General features: G+C 45.4%; 1 protein-coding gene and 1 long non-coding RNA gene across 2 annotated transcripts; both read left to right on the plus strand.

The window, feature by feature from the left end:
- Positions 1–658: 658 nt before the first annotated feature.
- GADD45G (growth arrest and DNA damage inducible gamma) lies at positions 659–2361 on the plus strand. The gene is made up of 4 exons (XM_017821259.1): positions 659–780; positions 897–998; positions 1101–1314; positions 1684–2361. Exons 1-4 carry the CDS (start codon positions 728–730, stop codon positions 1792–1794), a joined length of 480 nt encoding a protein of 159 aa, XP_017676748.1. The 5' UTR covers positions 659–727; the 3' UTR covers positions 1795–2361.
- Positions 2362–4076: 1715 nt separating this feature from the next.
- On the plus strand, positions 4077–24762 carry LOC108500337. The gene is made up of 3 exons (XR_001875832.1): positions 4077–4270; positions 14784–14793; positions 24753–24762. It is a non-coding gene; the product is annotated as an uncharacterized LOC108500337 (long non-coding RNA).
- The last annotated feature ends 827 nt before the right edge of the window (positions 24763–25589 follow it).

The raw sequence follows: 25589 nt of genomic DNA on the forward strand, positions 1-25589 counted from the left end.
AGGGATCGATCGGCGGCGGGGGGGGCGCGGGGGGGGCGCGGGGGGACAGACGGACGGACACGGGGACAGACGGACAGACAGGGGGACAGAGGGACGGACACGGGGATGGAGGGGACAGAAGGACAGACGGACAGACGGACGGACACGGGGATGGAGGGCCAGGAGAAACAGGGCCGGAGGGACGGACAGACGGACAGAGGGACAGAGGGGCCGGACAGGGCTGGGGACAGACGGACGGGGGAGTGGAGGGACAGAGGGAGGGACAGACGGACACAGGGACGGAAGGACGGGGATGGAGGGACAGACGGACACGGGGACGGAGGGACAGACGGACAGGTGGAAGAGGCGGAGGGACGGACGGACACAGGGACGGACAGAGGGACGGACACGGGGACACAGGGACGGACAGAGGGACGGACAGAGGGACGGACAGAGGGACGGACGGACGGACGGAGCGGCCCCCGCCCCCTCCCCCCCCGCTGTCGCGACAGCCCCGACGCGCCTTCCCTCCCCCCGCTCCCCGCGCTTCCTCTCCGGCGCGCGCCGATTAGCATAATAAAGCCGCCCCTTTCTCCCCCGCCGGCCAATGGGAGCCCGGTAGGTTCCCTCGCGGGCTATAAGTAGCGCGGGCCGCGGTGCCGTCGCCTCAGAGCGCTCAGGGCTGTTGTCAGAAGGAGTCGCCTACCGAGCAGCTGACGGAGCCGCCGCGCTGTGGGGACTCGCTGCCATGACTCTGGAGGAGATCCACGGACAGCAGCCTGCGCCCGTGGGCCACGACTGGTACGTGCGGGTGGCGGTGGGCCGTGGCGGGGGGGAGCGCGCAGCGGGCGGTCTCGGGGCGGCGGTGGCGGTGGTGGCGGCGCCGCGCTGACCCTGTGCCTTCTCCCGGTCCGCAGGATGCACGGTGCCGGTACGGCCCTCCACGAGCTGCTGGTGTCGGCGCAGCGCCGAGGCTGCCTCACCGCCGGCGTCTACGAGTCGGCCAAGCTGATGAATGTGTAAGTAGGGCGGCGGGACCGGGGGAATGTGCTCAGTCGGGGCGGCGGGGGTGGCCGGCGCCGGCCGCGGGAGCTCATCGAGACGCCGCTTCCCTCTTACAGCGACCCTGACAACGTCGCGTTCTGCGTGCTGGCCGCGGACCAGGAGGACGAGGGGGACATCGCCCTGCAGATCCACTTCACTCTGATCCAAGCCTTCTGCTGCGAGAACGACATCGACATCGTGCGGGTGAACGACGTGGCCAAGCTGGCAGCCATCGTGGGGCCCAGCGAGGAGTCCGGAGAGCCGCGGGACCTGCACTGCATCCTCATCACGGTGGGTGTCCCGCGGGAGGCCAGCGTTGTCCCCTCGCCGCTGCCGGGCTCGGCACCGCACGGCGACAGCCTGTCGGGGGCGGCCCCTTCGCCCGCGGCTGGTGGTCGAGTCCTCTTCTGGGCGCAGAAAGGGCGCTTGGCACACAGACAGTCAGCTGAGCAGTAGTAGTAGGAGGAGGCAGCACTTCTCGTAACTGTGGGTTTTCTCCGTTGTCCACAAGGGCAACATCTCTGCTTCCTGCCTTGTCTGTGTCAGGACAGAAACTGTCTGGAAGTGCCTGGCATCCTAAGCTAATGCTTCTGTAAATATTATGCTGACCTCAGCTAGCGGGCAGCACTCATGGTGTGCAACTTTTTTTCTTTCTGGCAGAACCCGAGTGAAGAAGGCTGGAAGGACCCAGCTCTTGAAAACCTGAACTTGTTTTGTGAAGAGAGCCGAAATGTCAATGACTGGGTGCCAACCATCACCCTGCCCGAGTGATGGTGACCCGGTGCACTGGGGAGGCTGAAACCTTTGTTGCATTCTCAACGTGGTGTGGGTTCACCAAACTGCGCAACAAGCTGCTGATTCCATGGATTAGCCTGGTCAAGAGACTGGATTAAGGTCCCTCAGACTGGCATGCAGTGGGCTCTTACAGAGGAGAAAGAGGAGAACAGCTCACCTCACCAGTGAGCCTCAGTAGGCTGCAACCATGGAGAGGCTGACATACCATGGAACTGAAAGAAGTATTGCAAGTTTGTCAGCCATGTGGAGCTGTTTCAGAAGGGAGAGAGAAAGTCGGGGGAAGTGGGCCAAAACTTTCCAGAAGGACTGGATAGAGTTCTGGAACTAGGAACTGTTGGTGCTGTCTGCAAAACACACAGGAGAAAGTTTCAATATTTGGTGGACTGCTGGGGACTGGTTACTGAGTCAAATACAGAGATTCCAAAGCAGACAGACTTCAACAGGCCTCTTGGGTCACTCTGCAGAACTGGTTTAATAATGCAATAACTTTTATTGAAATATTTGCTGCTATTGAAGCTTTCATAATAAATTTTTGACAATTAATTTCTGGGAGTGTCTTGCTTGCTGGGTGGGGAAGCATGTCACTGAAATACCACTGATGCTTTGCTTGTGTGCTGTAGTCAGAGGTATACTCCACAGTAATGGAGCTATTGCTCAAATACTGTCCTGGGCTGGCTGAATGAAGTGCTGTGCTGTCCAAGTTGGTAATTCAACCTTTTACCCTCTTGCAACAGCTGCTTATCGCAACAGCTTGCAAGACTGAGGAGTTGCATGCTTAATGAGCTCACTTATTGTAATAGGTGGTCTTTGTAGTCTGCTGGAGGAACACAATGCATGTTGGAAACATGGATTTTTGGAATACAGACCTCCAGTAAATTGCATCATTAGTTCTTAAATATGACTTAGATGCATTTAGAGCTGACGTGTTTCCACTTAACAGAAGCAGCTTAAACATGATGGGGGGGCTGTGAAACTCCTTAGATGTCAAACACATCTAACATTTGCTTTGATTAGAATGACATCATTAAATCTAAAACTAGCAAATGGTGAATAAACATCACATCTGCCACAAGCTGCTCTCTGATTGCCATATGCTGTAACAATAGAAGCTGTCACTCCAGAAACCAATTCTGCAAAACCTAATTGCATGACAACACCAAATTAAGTCCAAAACAATTTAAGGACGAAGTGGCCTTTTTTAGAGATCCTGTCATGGAAAGTTAATATGGGCAGGCTGATTTGGCCCTGTGTTAAAAGGGAAAATATCACCCCATTTTTGTGCATAAACTGTATGAGTGCTCCAGGACTTGATATTAAAATGGCATAGTAAAGACCTCTTCTCCAGAGAGCAAGAAAACTAAACTACTCACTTCCTTTATAGTCACAAAAAAATACTCAGTTATCACAATTACATTTCCTTTAGGCTGGCTTGCAGTGATTGACAGTAGCATTTGCTGAAAAGTGGTCACTTGAACATGGGGTGTCTTGAGCAGTTGTGGTTTTAGGGAAGTCACACAGAGAAGCAAGAGAATGAACAGCTCTGGCAGCTGTGATAACAGAAACTGCCTTTAAGGCAGTTGCCTTGATACACAGAAAATGTAAAGTCTGGGTGCTTTATTACACATTTTTATATTTTTTTTTTCTTAGTAAATGCAGGTTTCTTCATTTTGCAGCCAAGAAACATATTTCTGTTCTTTGCCTGGGGCCTAATCAGTACTCAGGGCCAAGAACAGATTAAAGTGTACTGTCCTGAAATCAACTTTCCTGTGAAATATAGGCAGTACTTTACAGCCTTGAGTGGTTTAAACAAAAGCCTGAGAAGACCAGAGGAAGTTCTCAAGCATGTATACGATTACACAGACCATTAAAGTATGGCAGAGAGAATGCATAACTGTTCTTTTTGCTGAGACAGTAGGCGTAGACAGTGGTAACTGGTAGAAGTTTAACTTTCCAGGTTTTATGGAAGAAATATACTATGCAGCAAACAATGAAATTAGTGAGACAGCACCAAAAACCCCTTGTGGGAACGTGTTCTCTAGCGTCTGAGTAGAGAGGAGCGTGATCTCCGCCTTACCATCACCCTTTTGAAGATGTAAGCTCTGCCCCGTGAGAGGCACGTGAGTTCTTATTTTAGTGGCAGGTACAATTCTCCCGAAATCCCTTCCAGACCAATGGAAATGCATTGTAATGCAAATAGTACCAAACTGAATTAGCCTGCAAATGTTATTAATACGGAGGTGCAACCAAAGACAGCTGTAACTTGCCAGTTACGTGCTGCTGCCAATATCTGTAATGATCACCTCTACTTAATGTAGCAAAAATTCAGCAGCTGGTATCTACATCTTTATGTGCTCAGCTATATAACTGTGCAAGGGGCAACTATACAGTTGTTAAAAGTAGACAGTAGGCTTGAGTATTGCTGACTGTAGTGGGGACAGCTGCTCGGGAGATGGTTGGCTCACCAGATGTCCAGGGTGTTTTGTCAAGTACCTGAGGGATCTGGAGGTTGGGGACACTAACCTCTTGTGTCAGTAAGCAATGTGCCCTGAGTACTTTGCCTTCCCAGGAAACAGAAGTACCCAGGAGAGAGACACTATGGTTTTCCAGGACACCTGCTGAGGTGTCCACATCCCAGCTGTGCTGCATGGTCTTCAAGGGCTGGCTTGGTTTGTGGCATGATGGGCCATGTTAGGGGGCTCTGGGGAGAAGAGTGAGGTTAATAGCTGTTGATACAAAAGGTGGTTCTGCAGGACATGACCCAGCTGAAGGACATGGCAGAAGGTGCAGGACACGGAGTGGAGTCACAGAGTGGTGGCACTTCTGGCTCTGCCGTCCATCAAACCTTAAACCTGTGTGCCACTAGGCGATAAAAACTGTGTATTTCAGTATTGTAATCATAGGCATTCATGTTGTGCTGACCATACTTCTGAGTACGTTTTTTCATGAGGTGATCCATGTGGTTTCATTTTGGGTTTTTTGAGCAATGGGTTTGTGCTTCTCTGCCTGTGTATCTATTTCACCATCTAATAGTACTACTGACTGACAGGAATTTCCCCTTGCATGTGGTTTCCTTCTCTTAATTCTGTTTCCTTCCTGTTGCACTTCTGTGCATCACTTTACTTTTCTCTCTTTGTGGTTGTAGATGGTGATCTCTTCAGAAGCCAGATTGTTATAGTATGTGCTGTATTAACTTACTTACCATCTTACCAGGATATATGTATGAATACCAACACACAGTTGCTGTAAGCAAAGATTTTGCTTTTCTGTTGAGTAGGAAATACAAAAAGGAAGATAACAAAGGCTGTATTACAAAGAGACGGGCAAACTGCTGCACTGAATACTGTTAGCATAAGATCTGTGCATATGCTGCATGTTATAAACAGTGCTTATAGCACTGGATGCTCAGAGAAGGAGCTTAGAGTTCTGCAGGCTGGTTGAGTTTTAGTTATAGGTGGAGGCTGTTTGAATTAACATATGTTCTGCAAGGAGACAATCTTTGCAAAAACGCTGGTGTCAGAAACATGCCATAGCACTGCTGTCTGACACGTGAGGGAGATGTGTCTCATATCAATAACTCTATTTACTCCAGCTCTCAGGTCCCCTGGCATCAGGAGGAAAGAGCAGCGTGTTCCCAGGTTAAAACATGGCAAGAATGCAGACAGGATCTTTCCAGTGGAAGCAAATGCCATCACACGTGTGTGCAGGAGAGATGTGCGGAGAAGGATGTGTGTGAGTGTTGTATTCGTGGTAGGGACACACACTGTGGACAGCTGTGCTCATGAGTATTCATCCACAGAACAGGGGCCAGAATCTAAGACTGGCAGTGGGATGGAGCTGCACAGACAGCATGTGCACCTCACCACAGCCATCCTTTCTACATGTTTTTGTGAAAACTGCTTTTCATTCCTGCTCATTCCTTATCCATTTCGTTATGTCAGGTATGATTTACTCACTTGGTAATGTCTGAACATGCAACAATAGGATATTGTAAAAAACTGAGTTAATACTTTTTGTATAATTATCTTATGAGTGAATATTCCTATTATTCTGCATCGTTCTGCAGTAAAATATCTTTATACAGAACATTCAGACTATTGGAGTGTATGTGAAATATTAATTTGAATGTATTGGTGTCTTTAAAAGTATAATCAGATCCCAAACATCACAGTTATAGTGGTTATAATATCTCCTCCAGTCTTCCAGTATATTGATGTATGATTATTCTACATGCTTATTTTCCTTTTATGCCTGGAAATAACACAAAATTATTTTCTTCTATGTGTCTAATCCTCTCTATAGAGCTGATTTTACTTTGAAATCATGACTTTGCAATGTCGGTGAATCACTGCTGATTCAAAACTAGTTTGTGCAGCTGTTTTGTTTTTTTGGTTTTTTTTTACCCTGCATTGGAGAGATAACTATAGAGATATAACACAAGGTTTACTTACTGTTTTTATGTTTCCTGTGTGCTACAACTGAGGTGTTTTGTTTTGTTTTGTGGGTTTTTTTTTTTGTTTGGTTTGTTTTTGTGGTTTTTTTGTTTGTTTGTTTTTTTGGTTTTTTTTAAGAAAGTATGTTTTAACTCTTGGTAGAAAGTCCCAGGTGCTGTAATCCATTGCAGAATAGTGACAAAATTTAACAAAGAACATGCAACATGAATTTCAACATCAGAAGGAATTTTTATGTCCCACCACACCACGAAGTAAGGAATTTTCTGAGTGGTGATTTTAAGTTTTGCTTTCTACTCCGTGTTTGGGGGTACCGGGCTACAGCAATTTACCTTTCACATCCCACTGAAGCCAGCACAAAGCAGTGGTGTTTAGTAATTTCTATTTAAATGCAGAAACAAGTAACCAAGGCCCAATGTTTCAAATTTTTGTTTCAGAAACAAGGTGCCTACTGAGTACATTCCGACACCGATATGCTTAACTGTGAGCCCAGACTTAAAACTCTCCAGCCAATCAACTTATTTAGCTGTGTAGCCATAAATTTACTTCCCAGACTTCAGGCTTGTCTTCTCTGCTTAAGGATGTGTTACTGTGTGGCACAGCTGCATTACGTGTTTTAGCTTGGATTGGTTGAGTGGATGGAATGAATCTGTGGATCTTCTCCTGCTAACCTGCTTTGGTTCATATGGCAGAACAGACCCGGAGCATGCAAACAGGATTTTTCTTGGAAAAAAACAAGCCAGAAGACATACTCTAGGGAACTGTCTGATGCTTTCCAGCTGCTATTGAGCATTCAGTTCACGGGACCACACTTGAGGTACATACAGACAATTATTTGCTGATTAAGAGTAAAAAAGCAAGTCTTGGCAATCAAAGAAGAGAAGTACTTTGACCTGCTTTTCACAAAAGAAGAGATTTTAGTGTAATACACATACCAATTTGCTTTAAACAAATGCATGCTTTTGAATTAATAGGTTTAAAAATCTGCTTTGGCAGCAGCTTGCCGAACTGAATTGTTTCTGAGGCAAGAACGACGAATGGAACTATTTCTAGAAGTGTTGCCAAAGGTATTTTTTGTAATGGACCGGCACCATCCAACTGGCAGTGCTGGCACAGCCTTGCCTGGCCCGTTGCCTTGGTTCCTGAGGAGCAGGTGGCTTCCTGAGCCGTGGTGGTCCCACCCCACAGCCGTGCCACCTCGCAGGGCAGGCAGGGCACCGTGTGGATCCTGTGCTGGCCAGAGCAGGGGCTGACCCCACTTCTGTCTCCACCTGCCCACTTCTGGCGCCGCCCATCACACGGCTGGACATCCTGCATCAGTGCAGTGGTACCCCGAGAGAAAACACTACACTGAGATCTGAGTACCTGGATTAAGGTGTTACGACGCCACAAACAATTTTTAATACGTGGATAAGTGCAAGGTAATGCACCTCCTGACATGGTAGGAGGTTACAGCTACCAAATGGGAGAGTGTGGAATCTCATGCCAGTGATAGAGTGTCTGTTGCTCTTGTGCAACGTTTCTGTGCTTTACATCTGCCAGCATTAAAAGCAAAGTACTTACTGTAGGCTGTTTTTCTGGATTTAAGAGTCAATGCAATAAAAAAAATATAAATGCATGATGTAGGTGGTTCTGTGCTGTTGAAGGCATGTTTATGGAACATGAGGAACGAAGTGCAAGCTAGCCAGATGTGGTTAAAAATGGAAGGATGGCAAAGCACTTCACTTTTTCCAAAGAATCAGCTGTGCTTTTCACTAGTACACATGCTCTCTGTCTCACGTTCTGCCCTGTCTCTGTAGTGCTATAAAATCCTTCAAACAAACTGATGAAGAATAAAGCAATAACAAGCACTCGTGGCTAGTACTACATGATGGTGTTATTTGGATGCTACTCCTCCTGCAGAGGGATGATAGATGGGCTGCACAGAGCCTGTCCTGTCTGGGATGGGAGCCACTCACCTCCCCGGATGCCAGGCTCAGCCTTTCCTAGGTCACTGCCTTCTGAAGTCGGGCTGAATTGTACAAATTTAAAAACAGGTGCTTTTGATTGTGTTTCTGGGTTGTGGGCAATAGAAGGAAGCTTTCTGCCTGTTAAATGTGACCACAAAAATTGTTCCACGTCTCCCTAACCATCTGGCTAGTCTAATTTACAGCAAAGGTAGACTGCATGGCTCTCTGGAAAGAGATATTTTCCAATTCAGAATCTGCTTTCTTGATTTAAATAAAATTTTAGAAGTGCCGCTTTTTTGCTTTTATAACATCTAAAACAGCTTTCTGGCTGTTCTCCATGGCCTGTAATACATGTGAAAATATTTTTTAATTGGGAAAGATGTTGTGTTTTTGTCCCAGTGCTAAGATACATCTTGAATTTTATAATATTTTTCTTCACTTTAAGATATGTGCAATTGGTAAAATAATTCCTCATTTAGAGCTAAGTCATGAGAAGCACTGGAGGAGCTGGGTGGCTAAATTAAATAAATAGATAAATAACACTAGGAATGAATTGTAGTAGTTGTACCTGTACCTGTAAAATAATTCAGACATACTTCAAGAAGAGAAACGTTACATTTAACTGAACATAGTACACATATCCTCGTAGTGTGTATGCAAAATAGTTTCTCACCCATAAACACTCATTCATACATGTACAAGAAGGAGATGCAGAATGATTCAAATCTGACACTGTATAAATAGGCTTGCATTTTGTGTCCCTGTGCGCTCTTCCATCTTTTGTCAGAAAGAATTTTGCCACTGGAATACAGCTGCAGAATGGAATTCCCTGGCTTGACACTTTTCTGCAAGCTTGACTGTTTCAACAGAAAAAAAAACAAACAACAAACCAACAAACAAATCTGATACTGTGCTACAAAGGTCTGCGTGTGTTGTACACTTCCCATGGGTCAGGTCACTTACTTAGTGGTAAAACAACAGCAACACCCAGAAAACTATGTGAAGGGTTTCTCAGCTCTTGTACCTCCTCTACCCAAACTTCTGGACTGCATTTTCAATTAACTATTTGTCTCGTGCTATGCTTCTCAACAGTTGTTAGTTCCCAGGTACCAAGGGCCCATGATTTGGGCACTCTGTGGTGCAGGAGCTGATGAGGTAGCACTGAATTTATTCAAGCAAGAAGGGAAGGAGTTGTGCAAGAGTAGCTTACAAAGCAGGTAAAAGCAACTCAGCATGGTACTTTTCAAAGCAATGGTGTAATACAGTTTTGGCACCCTAATTATTCCATATCTAACCATTGAGAAATACAGGCTGCTCTGTACCTAGTTTGCAAGGGGAGCTTAGTGGTGCTCTAACCAGCCAGAATGTGGAAGCATTGGAGACTCCCTTTTAAAGAAGCACAGCTGGAGATATATGGCTGAGTGGAGGGCATCAGGAGTGGAAATGGTCACTGGAGTTTGGGGGCACAAGGACATGTCCTAAGACTATCATTGCAGCACTGAGCACCTTACGTGGAGCTCCACAATGAATTTTTGAACCAGCTGGCCACAGGATCAGAGCTCTTGAAAATAACCAAGCCCTACAAGATCTGCAAAAGTTGTTGTCTAGATAGATCAGAGCAACTCAGTGCCCTGACTGGTGCAAAGCCTGCTGTGTGTGCTCATAGCTCAGTACGGGCTCCAGAAAGTCATCTCTGGAGAAAGGATTTCTGCACAATTCAGCTGCAGAAACAGAATCTGGCAGCATGCACAATCAGCCATTAAGCTACACATCCAGGTGAAGCCAGGCTCCAGAGCTCGTGGCCGTTGTAACAGCCCTGCTGCATCACGCAAGTTACATGTGACCGTCCGCATGGACCCGAGGGATAATATGATGCTTTGTTTACAAGGTAAACATTTGACTGGCCTCGCTGTACCTTCACCTGAATTACTAATAACTTACTGCAGTGTGTCATTTGAAGCAAATTGTGGCGTTAATTATGATAATAAACCCATGCAGGTTTATTATCCATCCAGGAGGACCCTGCGGAGCAGATGCTGGAGCACGCTCTGCTCCCAGGAGCGCTGACGCTACTGCGCAAGCCTTGGCTGGTTGAGGACATTTTGCAAGAACTGGTTCCTCACCTCCTAAACCTGCATTTCTCCCCCTTAGGCTCACATCCTGTATTGCTGCCTCTGCAGAGCCCACAGCTTCAGAGGTATCTGTGCAGCTTCCCTGTGCAGGAGGAGGTTGCTCCAGGCTTTTCTGGGTCTGCAAGGTTTGGTTGCCCTTTACAGGTTTCTGCAGTGCCTCTTTGACAGGGGCTGAAATTAAAACAGGAGAGGGTAGCAAGTGTGTCACTGTCTGTCACTCTCTGAGTCACGAGAGGTGTAGTGGCTGCAGGGATGTTTCAGCCCCAGGGATCTTGAGGGGCTGAACCCAGCCCACCCGCTTTCCTGCCCCTGAGGAGGGGAAAGGGCTTCCTCCGTGCCCCAGCCTCTCAGAGCTCCCCATTTCCCACCTGATTTATCTGCACTGAGCCAACTGCTTATCTGCTAAAACCATACCATGGGCAGGTTCTCCGTGACTCCCTGAAGCTATGGAGAATATCAGAAGACTAGTGGGAAACTTCAGAAGCTGCAGTTCCTTCCACAAACCGGAGATAAAATTTCCTTTTATGACAAGTGCAGAAGAAAGCAGCCACCTGATTCACCTTTCACAGTAACATTCTAATCTACCAGTGGCATATTGTTTATTGAAACGAAAACTGAATATAATCCACAATTGAGGTTACCAAATACGCTTATATAAAGCCTTTCAGAGCAGCAGCACATCAGCTGTTGGGGGCTGCTACTAGAAACTAGGGTTTCTTTGTTTCTTAGCAGCAGATGATTTCCTCTCCTGGGGCAATTGTGTAGCCTAATTGCCTGTAATAATCACCCCTTCTAGAAGTGCCCTAATGCCAACCCTTCTCCTTTTTGCACTCTTTGCTGACTTTCAGCCTCCAAGTAGCAGAAGCTGACTCTACATCGCTAGGAAACATAAGTAATATTTAAGAATATATGTTTTAATATCTAATGCCCTACTTTGATGCTGTTATTGGTACCCAATCTGTTATTAAAAAAAAAGACAAAAACATTAAAACAAGGGAGAAAAATGATAATGTTAATTCTGAAATGTGACCTGTTCCTAAAAGATTCATTGTCCTCCTAGCTACTCACAGTTGTTTGTGGTGTATTTTTATTTTTAACAGTCCTTCGTATATATTCTTTTCATAAGATACCAGTTAGATGTACCAGTGGTGGACACTGCTGTGCTGCATTGCAACTAGTGTTAAAAGTAAACCAGAAAACCCCCTAGAAAAGTCATATGGTGTACTGGACATGGTCAGCATGGATCAGACAACATAACACATCTTTGTCACTGCTGACTTTTGTGGTTTGATATAGACGTTACCAGTGTTTTCTTCCCTGCAGACAGTGTAGAAACACCTGATCACTCACAAATACCTGTTGCAGCACTCGCATATGTGAACAGTGACCAGTGTAGCTTGACTTTTGGACAAAGTGCAGCGAAATATTTAACTGCACAGGTTCAAAGAAAAGGTCCATCCTGCCTAGTATTTTTTTTTCTCTCAGTAGCCTCAGAAGGATCTCAGGGATCCTTCCCCTATGTGAAATTCTTCACAAAGCTGCAGCCCTGGGAATTTCTGTGTCTAGCGCTGCTGCGGTACCAATATATATTTTGAACATATCTTGCTTAGAGGCTGAATGCTTAAAATTCAGGTACTGGCAATAGATACACAAGAAGTGCACAGACAGGTCAAAATCGCATCCAAAAGGTCCCTGAAGAAGGACCAGAAATCTCCAGAAATACATGAAAAGAGAGTTCCCAGGTGAAGCATATAAAAATGTCTGAGAAGAGGGTTACTCATCTCCCTGCTGCCTGCTTCCATAGATCCTCTCTACCTCAGTAAAGTGGAAGGCAAAGCTGCATATTCTGTTTGCTTTTAAAGGCAGAGATATAATTGCAAGGGTCCAATGATCATGTCAATGAGTATGTCTTTTCCAGGAGACCATTGCAAGCCTTCACCATTAATTTTGTCTGGAAGGAAGGCCTTTTATTCTGATTAAGTCATATTTTAGAACTCAGGAAGGGCTATACTGCTTACTAAGGAAAATATTATTGCAGTTTGATGTATGCTCTTGATAGTGGCAGGAACTGCTCTCTGTTAGAAGCTGTACACCATGACGAGGATGTGGGTGTGTTCAAAGAAGAGGTATAAATTCCTTGAATTTGGAAATTTAACAAAAATACAAAATATCAGGTCTTGAGGTCCAGCCCAGGTGCTTTCCAGTGTCATCTAATTTCGTCAGCTGGTGGCCTGTACTACCTTATACAGGCTGAAGATCCCCCAAGGATGGAGGATTTACACCAACTAAAAGTCACCTTGGCAGGGTGATCAGGGTGTCTCTTAGGCCCCTTTGCCTAGTGAATGGTCTCAGTATATATGGCTGTATCCAGACAAGCATTAGGTTCTCTGATAGTGAAAGGACAGAGGGCAGGGGAGACTTTAAAGGCAAATACCGAATACAACTCGTGGGCTAGAGCAAAAATACAGGAAGGCAGCCGTTGTCTGAAACCAAAATTAAATGTTACCTGCATAAAAATGCCATCTCTATTAGCTTTCAAGAAATGCTTTCCTCTTTAGGTGTTTGGCTAAGACAGTATTAAGTTATAGAGCCTTGATGTGGGTAAGTGAGCAAGGAACACTGAGTACTCAAGAATCCCAAGCTAAGGAGCCAACAGCTGACAAAACTATGTCAAATAAAGCTGAGTAAACCTGAAGGGTTTTTTCATCCCACACAAATCATACAACAGAGACAACATTATTTCGGGCCCTATCACTTTACACATGCAGAAATACTAGTCATAGCTATGTGGCTTGAAGAGAGATGTGGATGAAACTTAGAGTTAACTCTAAGCTGGCCCTTTCTATGAGGGATGTCAGTCTTTTGTTATCACAAATTCCCCCAAACAGAAACACTCTTGCCCTTTCTCCAGGAAGATTTCATTGCCTGACCATCATTTTTCAGGCATAAACAAAACAGGTCTGGACACTGGAAGCCACTGATTTTTGCACGCCTCTGAGAGAACCAGAAAATCCAGCAGAGGAGAACCTTCCCTCTGAATATGGTGTTTATGAATGTATTTATGCAGCGGGATATTACTGCAGAGTGAAAACTCAGAGAGATAGAGCAGCCACTGAAAGCAGTTCTGCAAACTGCTACCCTTATGTAATTCACAGAGGTTGTGCTGCTGCTGGAAAAGGAGCGATGCTGTGCTTAACTTTATTAGGAAACTGTAAACATTGGGCCAAACTGCTGTGGTGGTAGCTCTGTCCAATTCAGTGTGATGAGATGAGAGCTAAATTTGTCACTTTGTGATAGTCTCCCTTGGGAAGCTGCATGGCTGCTTCGGAGTCCCTCAGGATTTGTACCGCCCTTGACTTTCCTTGCTGTTTGCACGACAGTGGGAATTGTGACTCCCAGGCTGCTTTATAAGCATCATGCCAGTGCAGCACATATTGCTGAAGGATCTGAAACATACAGTACCTCTGCTTAGCTGGATGATGTGGACATGGTGCCAACTTCTGGAAGATGTGGGCATAGTGTGACCAAGATACATCTCTATTTGATGGGCAGGAAGAAAAAAATCTCACCGTATGTTACCTTATGGTTTAATTGTCTTCAACCTTACTCAGCTGCTCCTCCTGAAATATGTTTCTGTATTTACTTTTGATATATACTTTTAATTAGAGACAGCACCTAGGCCTTCATGTTGAAGTGTCAGATTCTCTTCTGGAGGCATGGTGTGCAGCTCTCTTCAAAAAACACAGCAGCACAAGAAAAGATGCCTTCATTGACACCTACTGATTTTTCTATTCATTGTGTGAAAGAGGAAGTAGGGAAGTGGGTTTCTGATTCTACAGCTGAATTTGTGCACATCTCTTTTGTAGGAAAAGGAGTACTGCTCTTCCAAGATTTATGGTCTACCATTTCTACTTTAATGAGGATTGGACTGTGCGCTCCTGCAGTTTTTCGAGCACGCACGGGGGACTGAAACTCAGCATGGCATTGGTGCTGGGCACTCTGCATTCTTGCACAGTTGCCTCAGCTGCTGTCCTCTCTCCCCTCAGCCAGGACGATTAGCCAACAAGTGTATCTATCTTGTAAGCATGTGGGTTGTCGCTCCAACTATGCGCAGTCACCCACACTCAGTCATGCAGGCTGAAAAAGCCAAAGGCATGGTTTTGCAGGCATGGCAGCAATGAAGTCAAAATTAAAAATGAAACAGAGAAGAAACATAAAACTGAAGTGTAACCACGCTGTATGTGATTGCAGTTCACGATTTTCTTCACGGGGCCTGCGAGCTCTTCATTAGGTGTGATCCCTCGAAAGATAAAACAACCATGGAGTTTGGGAAGCTATTTATCCGTAAAATCAGGGGCTGTTTGCCCTTCACAAGAGTAAAATGTAGGGCAGACCTGTCCCATGTGCTGCATGCAGTGTGAAATCTGGGGACTGAGGATGAGCACAGTTGGTGAGTCGGTAAGTAAGCAGAGAGCCCAGAGCATGCAGGAACCCCAAGCTGAGGAGCCAACAGCTGACAGCTTTTGCCCCTGTTTCCCCATTGTTTTTCCTCTTTGGCTGGGCAGAGGAGGGTGGTTGGCAAGGAGGACCCTCCACCACCTTTTTCCCTCTGTTCCCAGGGGTCCAGGTGGGTGGTGAATTCCCCTCTTTGTGGGTAAGCTGTTTCCTTTGTATCTTTGTGCTTGCTGCTATTTCCTTGTCATTAAATTGTTATTTTTCCACTTATACCTGCTCACATTTTGTCTCCCCATATTGGTGGGGAATAAAAGTAGAGGGAGTTTATTTTATTGGAGTTCCTGCCCCAAAATTAACCTTTAAACCAAGACAGTTAGCAGGGTTTATTATTAATTATTATTATTAATGTTGTTGTCATTATTACTACTACTACTACTATTATTATTATTATTACCACTATTATTATTATTATACCTCTGCCCAGAATATGGCCCTTGTGTTACTTACTGGCTATGTAAAGAGGGGTATTTTACTCCCACAGAAAGGACTTTTTTCCTCCAAAGATTTTACAGGACCCAGCAAGGGACCAGCATCCTGGCAAGTCTTAGTAAAATGTAGGTAATTCCACTATTGTTCTTTCCTAAGGGTATTGCTGTATCTTTTTTTCCTATGAACATTTGGCCATATCTTTCTGTAGTGTTGTCCCAGTTAGGACAACTGAGACCAGTTCATCATGGTATGGGTGTAACCCAAAACTGTGTATTCTATAGCCTTCCATGCCATTACCCAGAAACTGTTGTCAATAGACTATTCACACCCTCTGCCCATAGAGCCTGACTCCTCAGGCTATAAACTAGGTGTTAAGAGGCCTGTGAGATAGGAGGATGCTCTTGTCCTCACACCCTTTGTGGAACTCCCCGCCCTGAGGGGAGTATTGAGCATTCCTGCCTGAACTGGAGGATATATAATCTTGGAGTCTTGGAACATTTTTAACCACTAGTGGGATCCAGAGGAAGACTGCAGCTCATCGCTCTCAACCTCAGCTGGACTGCAATCACCGCTTCTGACCAGACTGCAGCAGCTCTCCCACCAGCAGGTTTTTTTTCCCCTCTCCCTTTACTTTGGACTCAAGCGGGGTCCAAGGAACACCACTTTGTTCATGCCCCAGGGTACTGGGTTGTACATTTGGGTTTGGTGGGTTAAGACCAATTGTTTGTTTGTATGATTGTACTTACTGTATTATTTTAATAAATTGTTATTCTGACTTATGATCTCTCCTTTGAGTTGGGTTCATTTCCCCTGCTGGTTAACTCTTAAACCAGCACAAGTGTCTTTGAAGAGAACTGCAGTGAATGACACTTGTATCTGGCTTGCTTGCCAGAAGAGTGCAGATGCTGCAAAGAGAATTTCTGTGTCCAGGTTGACTTTGACTCTTTGAGTGTTCACAAAAGATCCCTGGGTCACCACAGTCTTTCTGCAGAAACAGTGTTCCATGGGCAAAAACCACCACCATATTCTCTTTAGGGTAAGAGGAAGGCAAAGGCAAAGTGAGCTTTCTTACGAAATCATGTGCTCAGTGAGTGATGCCTGCAGGTCAAAGTCTGTAGCTCGTGGTAATTTTTTTCATCTCTGGTTTTGAAGCCTTGCATCAGCTAAACTGGAGACAGCATTTCAGAGCAAAAGTGAGCTTTCAGATACCCTGACACCCTTCTATAACTACACTCTGTGAAAAAGCATTAAAACTTCTGCCTTAAAGATAAGTGTGGTGGGTCTGCAGCTATTTTTAGGGTGGGCCAGGTTAATTATTTCATCTTAAGGAAGGAGAAATGAGGAAAGTAGCTTCTTTGTGTTCTGTCTTTTGACACAGTGAAGTGCATGACATATTAAGTCTTTAAACTAGTTTGTGGAGGGAAAAAGCACCATTGGATGTAGTTAAAAATTAATTTTGCCTGTGTGTTCACTTCACTTTAGAAAGAAAGCCAAATTGAGATCCAGAACATCTTTCCCAAGTATTGCAGGCTCACAGTATCTCTAATATTTCTTTAAAATTTCGTCGTAAAAATATATTAAAATTATGGGGATACTGCTACAGAGAAACTAATTGCTAAAAAAAAAAAAAAAAAAAAAAAAGATAAATTAAACTAACTGTGCAACACTGGAGGAAATCAGCCAACAGAAAACTGCTTCTGCTCCTGGGATGCTGTGCCTTAAAGGAAAGAAGACCAAAGGACAACTAATTTGCATTCTACTAAGGAGAAGTTTTTAAGGCAGATTTTAATTCTGTGTATAACAAAACTCCTCAGGGAGTACGAAGTCAGTTTCTAAAACTGACAACCAATATTTTCTAGGAATTGTTTACTAGTGAAAAATGCATATTTAATAAAATGGCTGACAATGAAAGTTGAAAGTGTTGTGAACTGACCAGTAATGGATCTGAAAATGTTTACTTGGGACACATAACTGTGTCCCATTGCTTTCGAAATACCCCTCACCCACTGCTTTGGAAAAGACTCCATAAAGCATTTCTTGTAACTGAGAAAAGTAACTTTATTTTGCAACAAACCTTTTCCTGTGAAAGACAGGCTGGTCCACAGTTACTACGTGTTGAAAGGACATATGAAGCCAACAGGATAAGTGCACTGGGTCTCATTTCCACCACCCAGGGCTTAGGACATTTGTCCCAGTCTTGGCAATGTGCCGGATGCTGGGATGAGAATGTCCAGAGTCTGGAGATGGACTGCTGAGAAGGGATCTTTACCTAGAAGGGCAGCGCTCACCTCAGCAAGCCAGAGCTCCCTGATGGCAATAAATGTCAAGTCTGTCATTTAGGATGGAATGACCCCATGCAGCAGTGTGAGCTGGAGGCTGCTGGTCCAAAGTAGTTTCTGTGCATAAAAGGTGGTGAGGGTCCTGCTGGTCAGCACACTGGTGGGCCAGCCAGCAACCAAATTGCACCCTGGTCTGCTTCGAGGGACATGGTCTTTATCTCTCTTCTCAGCACTGGTGAGGCTGCAGCTGGAGTCCTGGATCCTGCAGATGAGAGATACCCATAACCTGGAGTGGGTCCAGGCATTGAGGGGACTGGAGTACTTGATTAGTTGCCTCTGTCAACTCCCTAACCTGTGGCTGTAGTGAAGATGGGAGCCCAGCTCCACTGGGCCTTGCACAGCAAGAGAATGAGAGGCAAACTGCCACAAACTTCATCAAGGAAAACTGGAGCAAGCTATAAAGAAAATCAGTTTTTCCCTGATGGGCACTGAACACTGGGACAGGCTGCTACCCCCATCCCTGGAGACACTCAAAGCGGGACAGAAAATGGTCCTGGTCTCACTTTAGAGACAACAAGCCCCATTTTGAGGAGGAGGGTGGACTGAGTGGCTTCCTGGCAAAGTAAACTTTTCAAATCAAAATTACCCCATTTTTTTACCCATAAGTTACCTATTAGCCTTCCTATTCTGCAGGTGCTGTCAAGTCATACTTATTTCAGGGCCTTGATACCCAAGGGAGATTCAGCTGCCTGATTGCTACTCAGGATGGACTGAAGAGGAAAGCCTTCTTAGATCACATCCTCCTTTACCAATCTCCTGGGGCTGCCATGAGTTAATTCACCCTTTCATCTTAGTTCCCAACTGGCTCCTAAAGACAGATTTAAGGCCAGAGGAACGCAAATCAGCCCTCAGTGTCACTAAGGATCAGGTATCAGAGCCTGCTAATAGAAATAGCTGGCCAAGCATTTGAAAATTTATTTCAGGTGTGTACCCATGAAGGATACGCTTCTCCTGGCTTATGCTGCTCTCACCCACTGGGTGACTGGAGGGTGTTTGTGGTGAAGAGCCAGCAATGCCTGGTCTGCAGATGTTCAGAGAGCATTCCACACCGCTTTTGTCTCCTGCTGCAGTCAGTGCGTGGGTCTGCGTGTGCGAAAAGCCACTAAAAGTCTTCTGTGCCCCAAGCATTCCTGCCTGATTAAAGACATCTTGGCCTCACATGAAACCCATATTCACACTGCGGTGTTTTGATCAGTGCTTTCTCCTCCCTGCCTCAGCATTGTCCCCTGATGCTGGCTCCTGCCAATGCTTTTCTGGCTACAGGACACACTTCACTTGGCAGAGACCCTGCAAATGCAGACACAGAACTTTTGCAAAGCTCCTACTCCACCTTTCTCTCTCCCCTTGCGGATGCATGCCTTACTCCTAAATTGTTTTAAATTTTTGTGGGTGCCGTCAATTCCAGAGAGTGCAGTGATGTCCATGTTGCATGTGGGTTCTCAAAACCCCATAGATGGGGTTCTCAAAATGTGCTCAAAAAGATGCTCTGTGTGTTGCCCTCTGTGGGAAACACCCATTGCCTTCTCGAGCCATACTGTTCCATTACGACAGTTTTTATTTGTCTCATTACAACACTAGACCCAATTGCACTGATCTGTGCTTATTTATAGGCAGCAGATGAGCTCAGGTCATTCACTTTTTCAGCAGCAAGAAGAGCCAGCTGTCATATAACTTAGACAAATCACGAAAAGTGATTTACATGTATTTTTTTTTGCAATGAAACTCACAGACATAAGTATTTCGACATAGTTCTCAAAGATGTCTGTAGTTCTCAAATGTCAGCCAGATGGATAAGTGTCTTGCAGTGCACATGGTTCCTTGGTCAGGTGCTGTATCATTCTTGATGTCTATGTTGATCTTCTTTAAAAATTAGCAATCATGTAATCACAGAACAAAGACAGCTGACACATTTAAGGTGACTATTTGCTACAGTAAATAGCTGATGTAAGTAATCTGAGAGTCAATGAAAGTCTAAGTGTTGTTCATATGAGCCCCTTACCAAACACTGCACATTGCTAAACTTGCAATATGCTTTACTGAGAGTAAAATGCAATCTGCTCACCTCAGTGAAGAACATATCTATAGGGGAGAACAAAACCACAGCAAAATTACAGATTTAATGTTTTTCCTCTGTGACAGGTTAATGAATTTTGCTCACTGGTACCGTGTGTCCCTGGATTAATTTGCTGTTTCACTTGCAGTATGTTACAGGAGCTCAGGGTATATCCTCCTATGATCCCTCTCTCTCACATTTCCAAATATGACCTCATTTCCTTGTTATGAAAAAGTCTTTTAGGTTTCTAGAGTAGTATGTCATGCTGGAAGCTCTGCAGCTTTGATTTTCAGTTCTACAGCACCGTTTGGGGTCTTTTTTTCTGTCCCTGCTCACGATCCTAAGAGTGAGAATGACACATACACAAGTATGATGTTACAGTGCTTACATTCTGTCAGACACACAGGAAAATCCCTGCTGGCAGGAGCATCAAGAAAACAGATTTCTTTGCAGGTCTGGCCTATGCTCTGTGTCCTACTATACAGCTTGAACCTGTGCAGGAATATCACTGACACTGAGTTGCTGAGGCTGGAAGGCTTATAACATAATAAAGGATTGCATCTTAAAAGTGAGATTTACTCAGTAGAAGCCTATTTGTGATATGCATTCTGCTTAAACACTTTAAAGTGTCTAATTGCCATTAAAGTGGTGCACAGACTTAAAGCTGATCCTCTGAACGCTGTAAGCATGAAGAAGGGGAGGTGCAAAGGAAGGGTTTCTGGCGTAATTTTGAACTGGCTTTTCTGTCTAGCTGTTGTGTCATTGCTGACTCATCTTTGGGTCAGAGGTGAAGAAAATGTGGGGTGTGGAAAGCCTGCTGTGGAGCAGAAGAAGGCTCCCTCCTTCTTCCTGCTGGGATTTTCTGCAGGGCAAGTGGAAACACGTTTTCACATTCAGGCTAACTCCTCCGACCGAGTGTGAAGGCTGCTGGGGAGTGCAGAGCTGCTCCACTGCGCCAGGGGATCTGCCCCAAAGCCAGCCCAGCAAATCCCCCTCTCCTTGCAGCAGCAGGGGCAGCAGCAGCAGGAGCAGGAGCAGCAGCAGCCTCTTGCACAGGCAGTCGTGCACCTTGGCAGCAGGCACCGCAGTGAGAGCAGAGCGGTTCAGGAATAAAAGGGCTGGATCCAGGCAGTCACATGGACAGAACAAAGCACAAACAAGGTCTGCAATTACTTAGCTGACTCCCTTCCCCGAAGCTGAGCACAAACACACATTAGAGCAAAGCCAGACTGGTAGCTTGGTTATTTTTTTTCCATCCTTTGGCCAGGGAGCTGGTGACGGCTCCGTTTGGACCGTGTGTCCTCAGCATTCCTGGGATCAGTCGTCAGGCTGGAGACTTGAAACAAGTGGTAAGCTGAAGCGTACTTTGTGAGGAGCTGCTGATTTCTCCTCCTTGATGTTGTTATTCCAGCCCTGGCTACGTTTCCTGAGGAACTTTCCGTTTAAATGGGTGTCTGAGATGATGGCCGAATGTATCAACAGTAGAGCACACATACAGGTGAGCACTCATTGGTATCCAAAAGGCATTTGAGCCACAGGTGTGCTGTAAAAGCTTTCAACCATTTTGGGCTTGTATGAGAATTGTCAGGACTCAAATTTTCCTCTTCTCATCAGAAATCTGCTTTTGTGAATGTGACTGTATCTTCTTATCAGTTTTCTCTTGCTTTGTGATTCCCTTGGCCTCGAAGCAACACCTCCCATGGCTTGAATTTCAAAAATTTACATTTCACAAAGCATCCCTCAGTACCCAGAGTGTAACCTGGTACTTCCAAGAGAGATACACTTGGTGCCTAGATTTCACTGTATCAAATGAGGACACAAAACAAGGCAAGCAGGGGCTCAGTGTGGTGGGAATAGCGCCCTATTTGCAGAAGGTCCCAGGTCCTTGTGCAGCAGCTGGAGTTGGGCAACCCCCAAGTGCCCTCTGCTCCATCCCTGAGCCACAGCTGTACCAGTGTGAGACTGTCAGGGCACTGCAACTGTGTGTGCCAGGCAAGCCTCAGAGCCATTTGTGTATTTCTTTTTATTACCTTCAGCTCCTCATGCTTTCCCAGTCCTTCAGGTATCTTAGAAAGCCTCTCAGCATCCTCCATGAATGCTCAGTACTGCCCTTTCCAGGGCATGCAAGGACAGAGCTTCTGCTCCGTGCAAAGGATGGCATGGTGCTATGACAGTAGCTTGAGGATGAGGCCAACTGGATGTCCACCAAGGACTTCACCAACATACACAGTATTTCTTCTCTTTAGAGCCTGTCTGCCAGGGGAGTATTGGAAATGTGTCTTCTGCTGAATTCAAGATTTTATACACATCCCAAACATTAATTAGCACCTTTATTTGTAACCCACAGAGCATGATGCCTCTGGCCTCTTTCCAGCTCTTTATAACTCCAGGGGAGTGGCTGGGGCACACTGCTGGAGAGGCAGTCAAAGGCTGTCCTTTCCCCCCCTGCCAGCCCAGCTGCTCACACTCATGCTGGGGGCTGCAGAGCAGCTGCTTCCCTGGCTGCCTGTGTGGAGGGTGCAGCCCCATGGTCTCCACGCTGCCGGCACAGCAGCGGGTGCAGGGGACACAGACCAATACCCCCAGGAACACTCCTGCCTCAAGGAGGTCCTGTGAGGGGCTGGGAGGAGCCTGGTGGTGCGTGGTGCCTGTCTGTGGGTTTTCATCTTCAGAGCTGATGGAAGCATGCCCAGCAGCTAGTTTTGGAGCCTGTGCACACATCTAGATTTGCTTGTGGTGGCTCTCGGGGGATATACCGTCTGTACAAGTGTCTTCAAGCATAATCCCACTAAAGTCGATTTAGAAAAGCTCCCAATGACTCTTAGCAGGTGTGGACTCATACCTGCAGCCATCTCCTGTTCCAGAAATCCTTACCATGCTGAAACACTGCTGAAGGGAGTGCAGACTGGGAGCCTTCAGAATCTGTTTTAGTGGCCTGCAAAACCAAGTACCAAGGGCAAAACTCTGGCCTATCAGTGGAGCTAGGAGCAAGTTAATAGCCCAAGACTTCCTTTCCTGCATTTTGTCCATGGGCATAGCAGGGAGTAGAGACAACTCCAGTGATGTGCAAATCAGTCCCTCCAGGTTGGTCCATTTGCAGAAGGGCAGCTCAGCCCAGAGGAGGGAAGGTGATCTTTAGAAGTCAGGTCCTGTCAAACCCAGTTTCTCTTGCATGCAGCTCTTACATGCATGCTCTGCCTGCTACACATTCAAAGCCTTAGTTGCTAAGGTACACAGTGTTTCAGGGTCACGACATAGCACTGGTTAAAAATCAAGTCTCCATACACTGTGTACTTTTGGTTATGCATTTGACCCAATGATTATTAAAAGGTTTTAGAAAGGCAGTATAATGAAAGACTGACGTTATTACAGCCACTTGCTGGCAGAAAGTGCAGGTGAACAGGTCAGTCTGCATAGTCAAGAAATGTGTTAAGTGCAGGTACCCAAATTTTCATTAAGTGAGCTCAATCAGCACAGCAAAAGGTCCATCAGTAGCTACATGTGTTCAACGTAAACAGCACTTTATCTCTCCCTGACATGTAGCAAAAGCGTATTTTTTTGTTCAGCTCTTCAGCTCTGGGAACATTAGGAGTGTCAGTGGTTTCACCATGATTTCACACACAAGATAAGGACTTCAAACCCCAGTCTTAGTACAGTACATGTCTATGTCAGGCATGGTCACAAACCCCGCTGGCTCCCCTTGCTCAAAGTGAGAGATGCTACATGTATGCTCACCTTCTTGAAAGGTCAAAGCCTTTCTTTGTAAACTGCTTGAGGTGAGTCATATTCTGTATTTCATGAAGAGTGATGCTTACTATGCTCATCTCTTTTGGAATACTAGCTGTGTTGTTCCAGATAATGCTGCTACCACTTCTACCAGGAGTGCTGGTGTAACCTGCAGTGTGGTTTCCACTATAAATCGTTATCTTTACGATCTCTGGTTGCATGTTTTGCTAATATGCACCTAAAAAATTCAGGGATTCTGAAAATGTCCCAAATGTCCCTTTCAGCCAAGTAGTCTGATGGCATAGTCTCGAGAAACTAGATGAAAGGAAGAGGGAATCATTCTCTTGCTCGAGTGGGAGGTGTGGGTACTGTTGGGAGTTGCTGCCCAGCTTCTGCTGCAAACTGGTGTTAACAGCGTCACTTTACTGATATCAGCATCCCCATTCATGTTTTCTGTTCTCTTTGGAGACAAAACAAGGATTGGATCATTACATATTTTGCACTTTGGCCTTGCTGCAAGGTCTGTTTGGCTCACTGTATCCCACCAGAGCTTGATAACCTCCAACTGATACCCTTCAACTGACATACCCAGTGAGTGTATCTGATCTCAGCCAGTCTGAGCTCTTTCTTCAGCTGTCAGCTGAAGGGAAACACACTCCCTTGGTGCAACTCAGGTCCTGAATACCCGTCACAAGTTGCCTAACATTTTCTGCTCATTTTAGAGATAGATGACTATGTTGGGGCATTAAACTGGGGGCTAAGGCTGGACCATCAGTTCATTTTAACCATTGATTAAGATATTTTAAATTTTACCAAGCTCCAGCAAAACGAGGTCTTTGCAGGTGAGCCAGATAATGCACAATAACATTAATTAATTTCCTTGCATCTGACTTTGATTAAAACTATCAGATAAATTCATCAGCTTTATGTCAGTTCCTTCCTGCTGACACTGTAATTGTTGCATTTGCAATTTTATAATCTGAAGGGGAGGGTGATAAAGGCTAACTGAAACAGTTAGCAGAGTTCTAAAGAAAGCACCTCACAACTATCTTAGTATCTAGCACCACTGGAAATTCACAGCATATTTCTGCAGGAGCCTATCAGCTCTGAAGATGCCATGGCACTGCAAGGACCATGCTGCCCTTAAGCTTGTTTTGTGTTTTGGGGCAACTGCTGATGCTCCCTAAATATCACAGCTAGCCAAAACCTCTGGTAGAAGATGTAGAAGCTGAAAAATTTCTGTGTATATTTGAGGGAAGCAGTTTTGCATCTGGAAATGATGCCTACTTCTTGGATTTCATCTTCCGGATTTCTGGTTATCTTACACGGAGTCGCAGGAGGAGCGTTGAACTCAGTTGATTTGGTGCCTTTAATGAACTGACCCTGGCAACATCATGCAAGCTTCAAGCAATGTGAAAGCATGTAAAAGCACTTGGAAGAGAAGGCACAGGGCCTTTGAAAAGGGATCTTACAACCACTGTGGGAGGTAGTGATTTTTCTGCAGCCCCATTACTGCACAGGAAACAAGACACTGCTGGAGCAGAGAGAATGGCAAGGCAGTGGAGCCTTAGTGCCTGGTTTTCTGGTGTAGACTGAGTGACAACATGTGCAGGGTAGGTAACAAGTCACACCGCTGTCTCATTCGTGTTAGCCTCCATCTCATACTAAGTTGTTTTCAAGAGCAATTCTTCTTTTAACCTGCGTGTATAAGCCCATAATTAGCGTAAGGGAAAAATACCACCGTATACCCCATCACCTGCTCTCAATTTCCATTCCCCCAGATATGTGCCTTTACAAATGACCTAGTGCAGAGGATGCTGACATGGTCCTTGCCACATATCCAACTACACAGGTGCTGCACCTCTCTTGTCTGTATAAGAACTCCATGGGTACATGTGAAAAAACATTAGTAAGTTCTTCTCCTCAAGGCTTGGGACAAGGGCTGATTTCTCCCTCATGTAACCATTTCTGTGATCTTCACAGCTGTTACCTGACTATTCATGCAGACAATAACATTTTTTTATGTGTAAAACTTGTTCTTTGACAAGTCTGATAAAGGTGCCGATTTTTGCTGACGAGGCTTTTATTTTAAGGCATTTTTGGTTGTTACTGATTAATAGATTGCTGTTATAACTTACATCCTGTAAATTTAAGGCACGTTTTTAAGGGGCAGAAAAGCA

This window comes from Lepidothrix coronata, unplaced genomic scaffold (assembly GCF_001604755.1).
Source record: "Lepidothrix coronata isolate B3197 unplaced genomic scaffold, Lepidothrix_coronata-1.0 Scaffold89, whole genome shotgun sequence".
Lineage (NCBI taxonomy): Eukaryota > Metazoa > Chordata > Aves > Passeriformes > Pipridae > Lepidothrix > Lepidothrix coronata.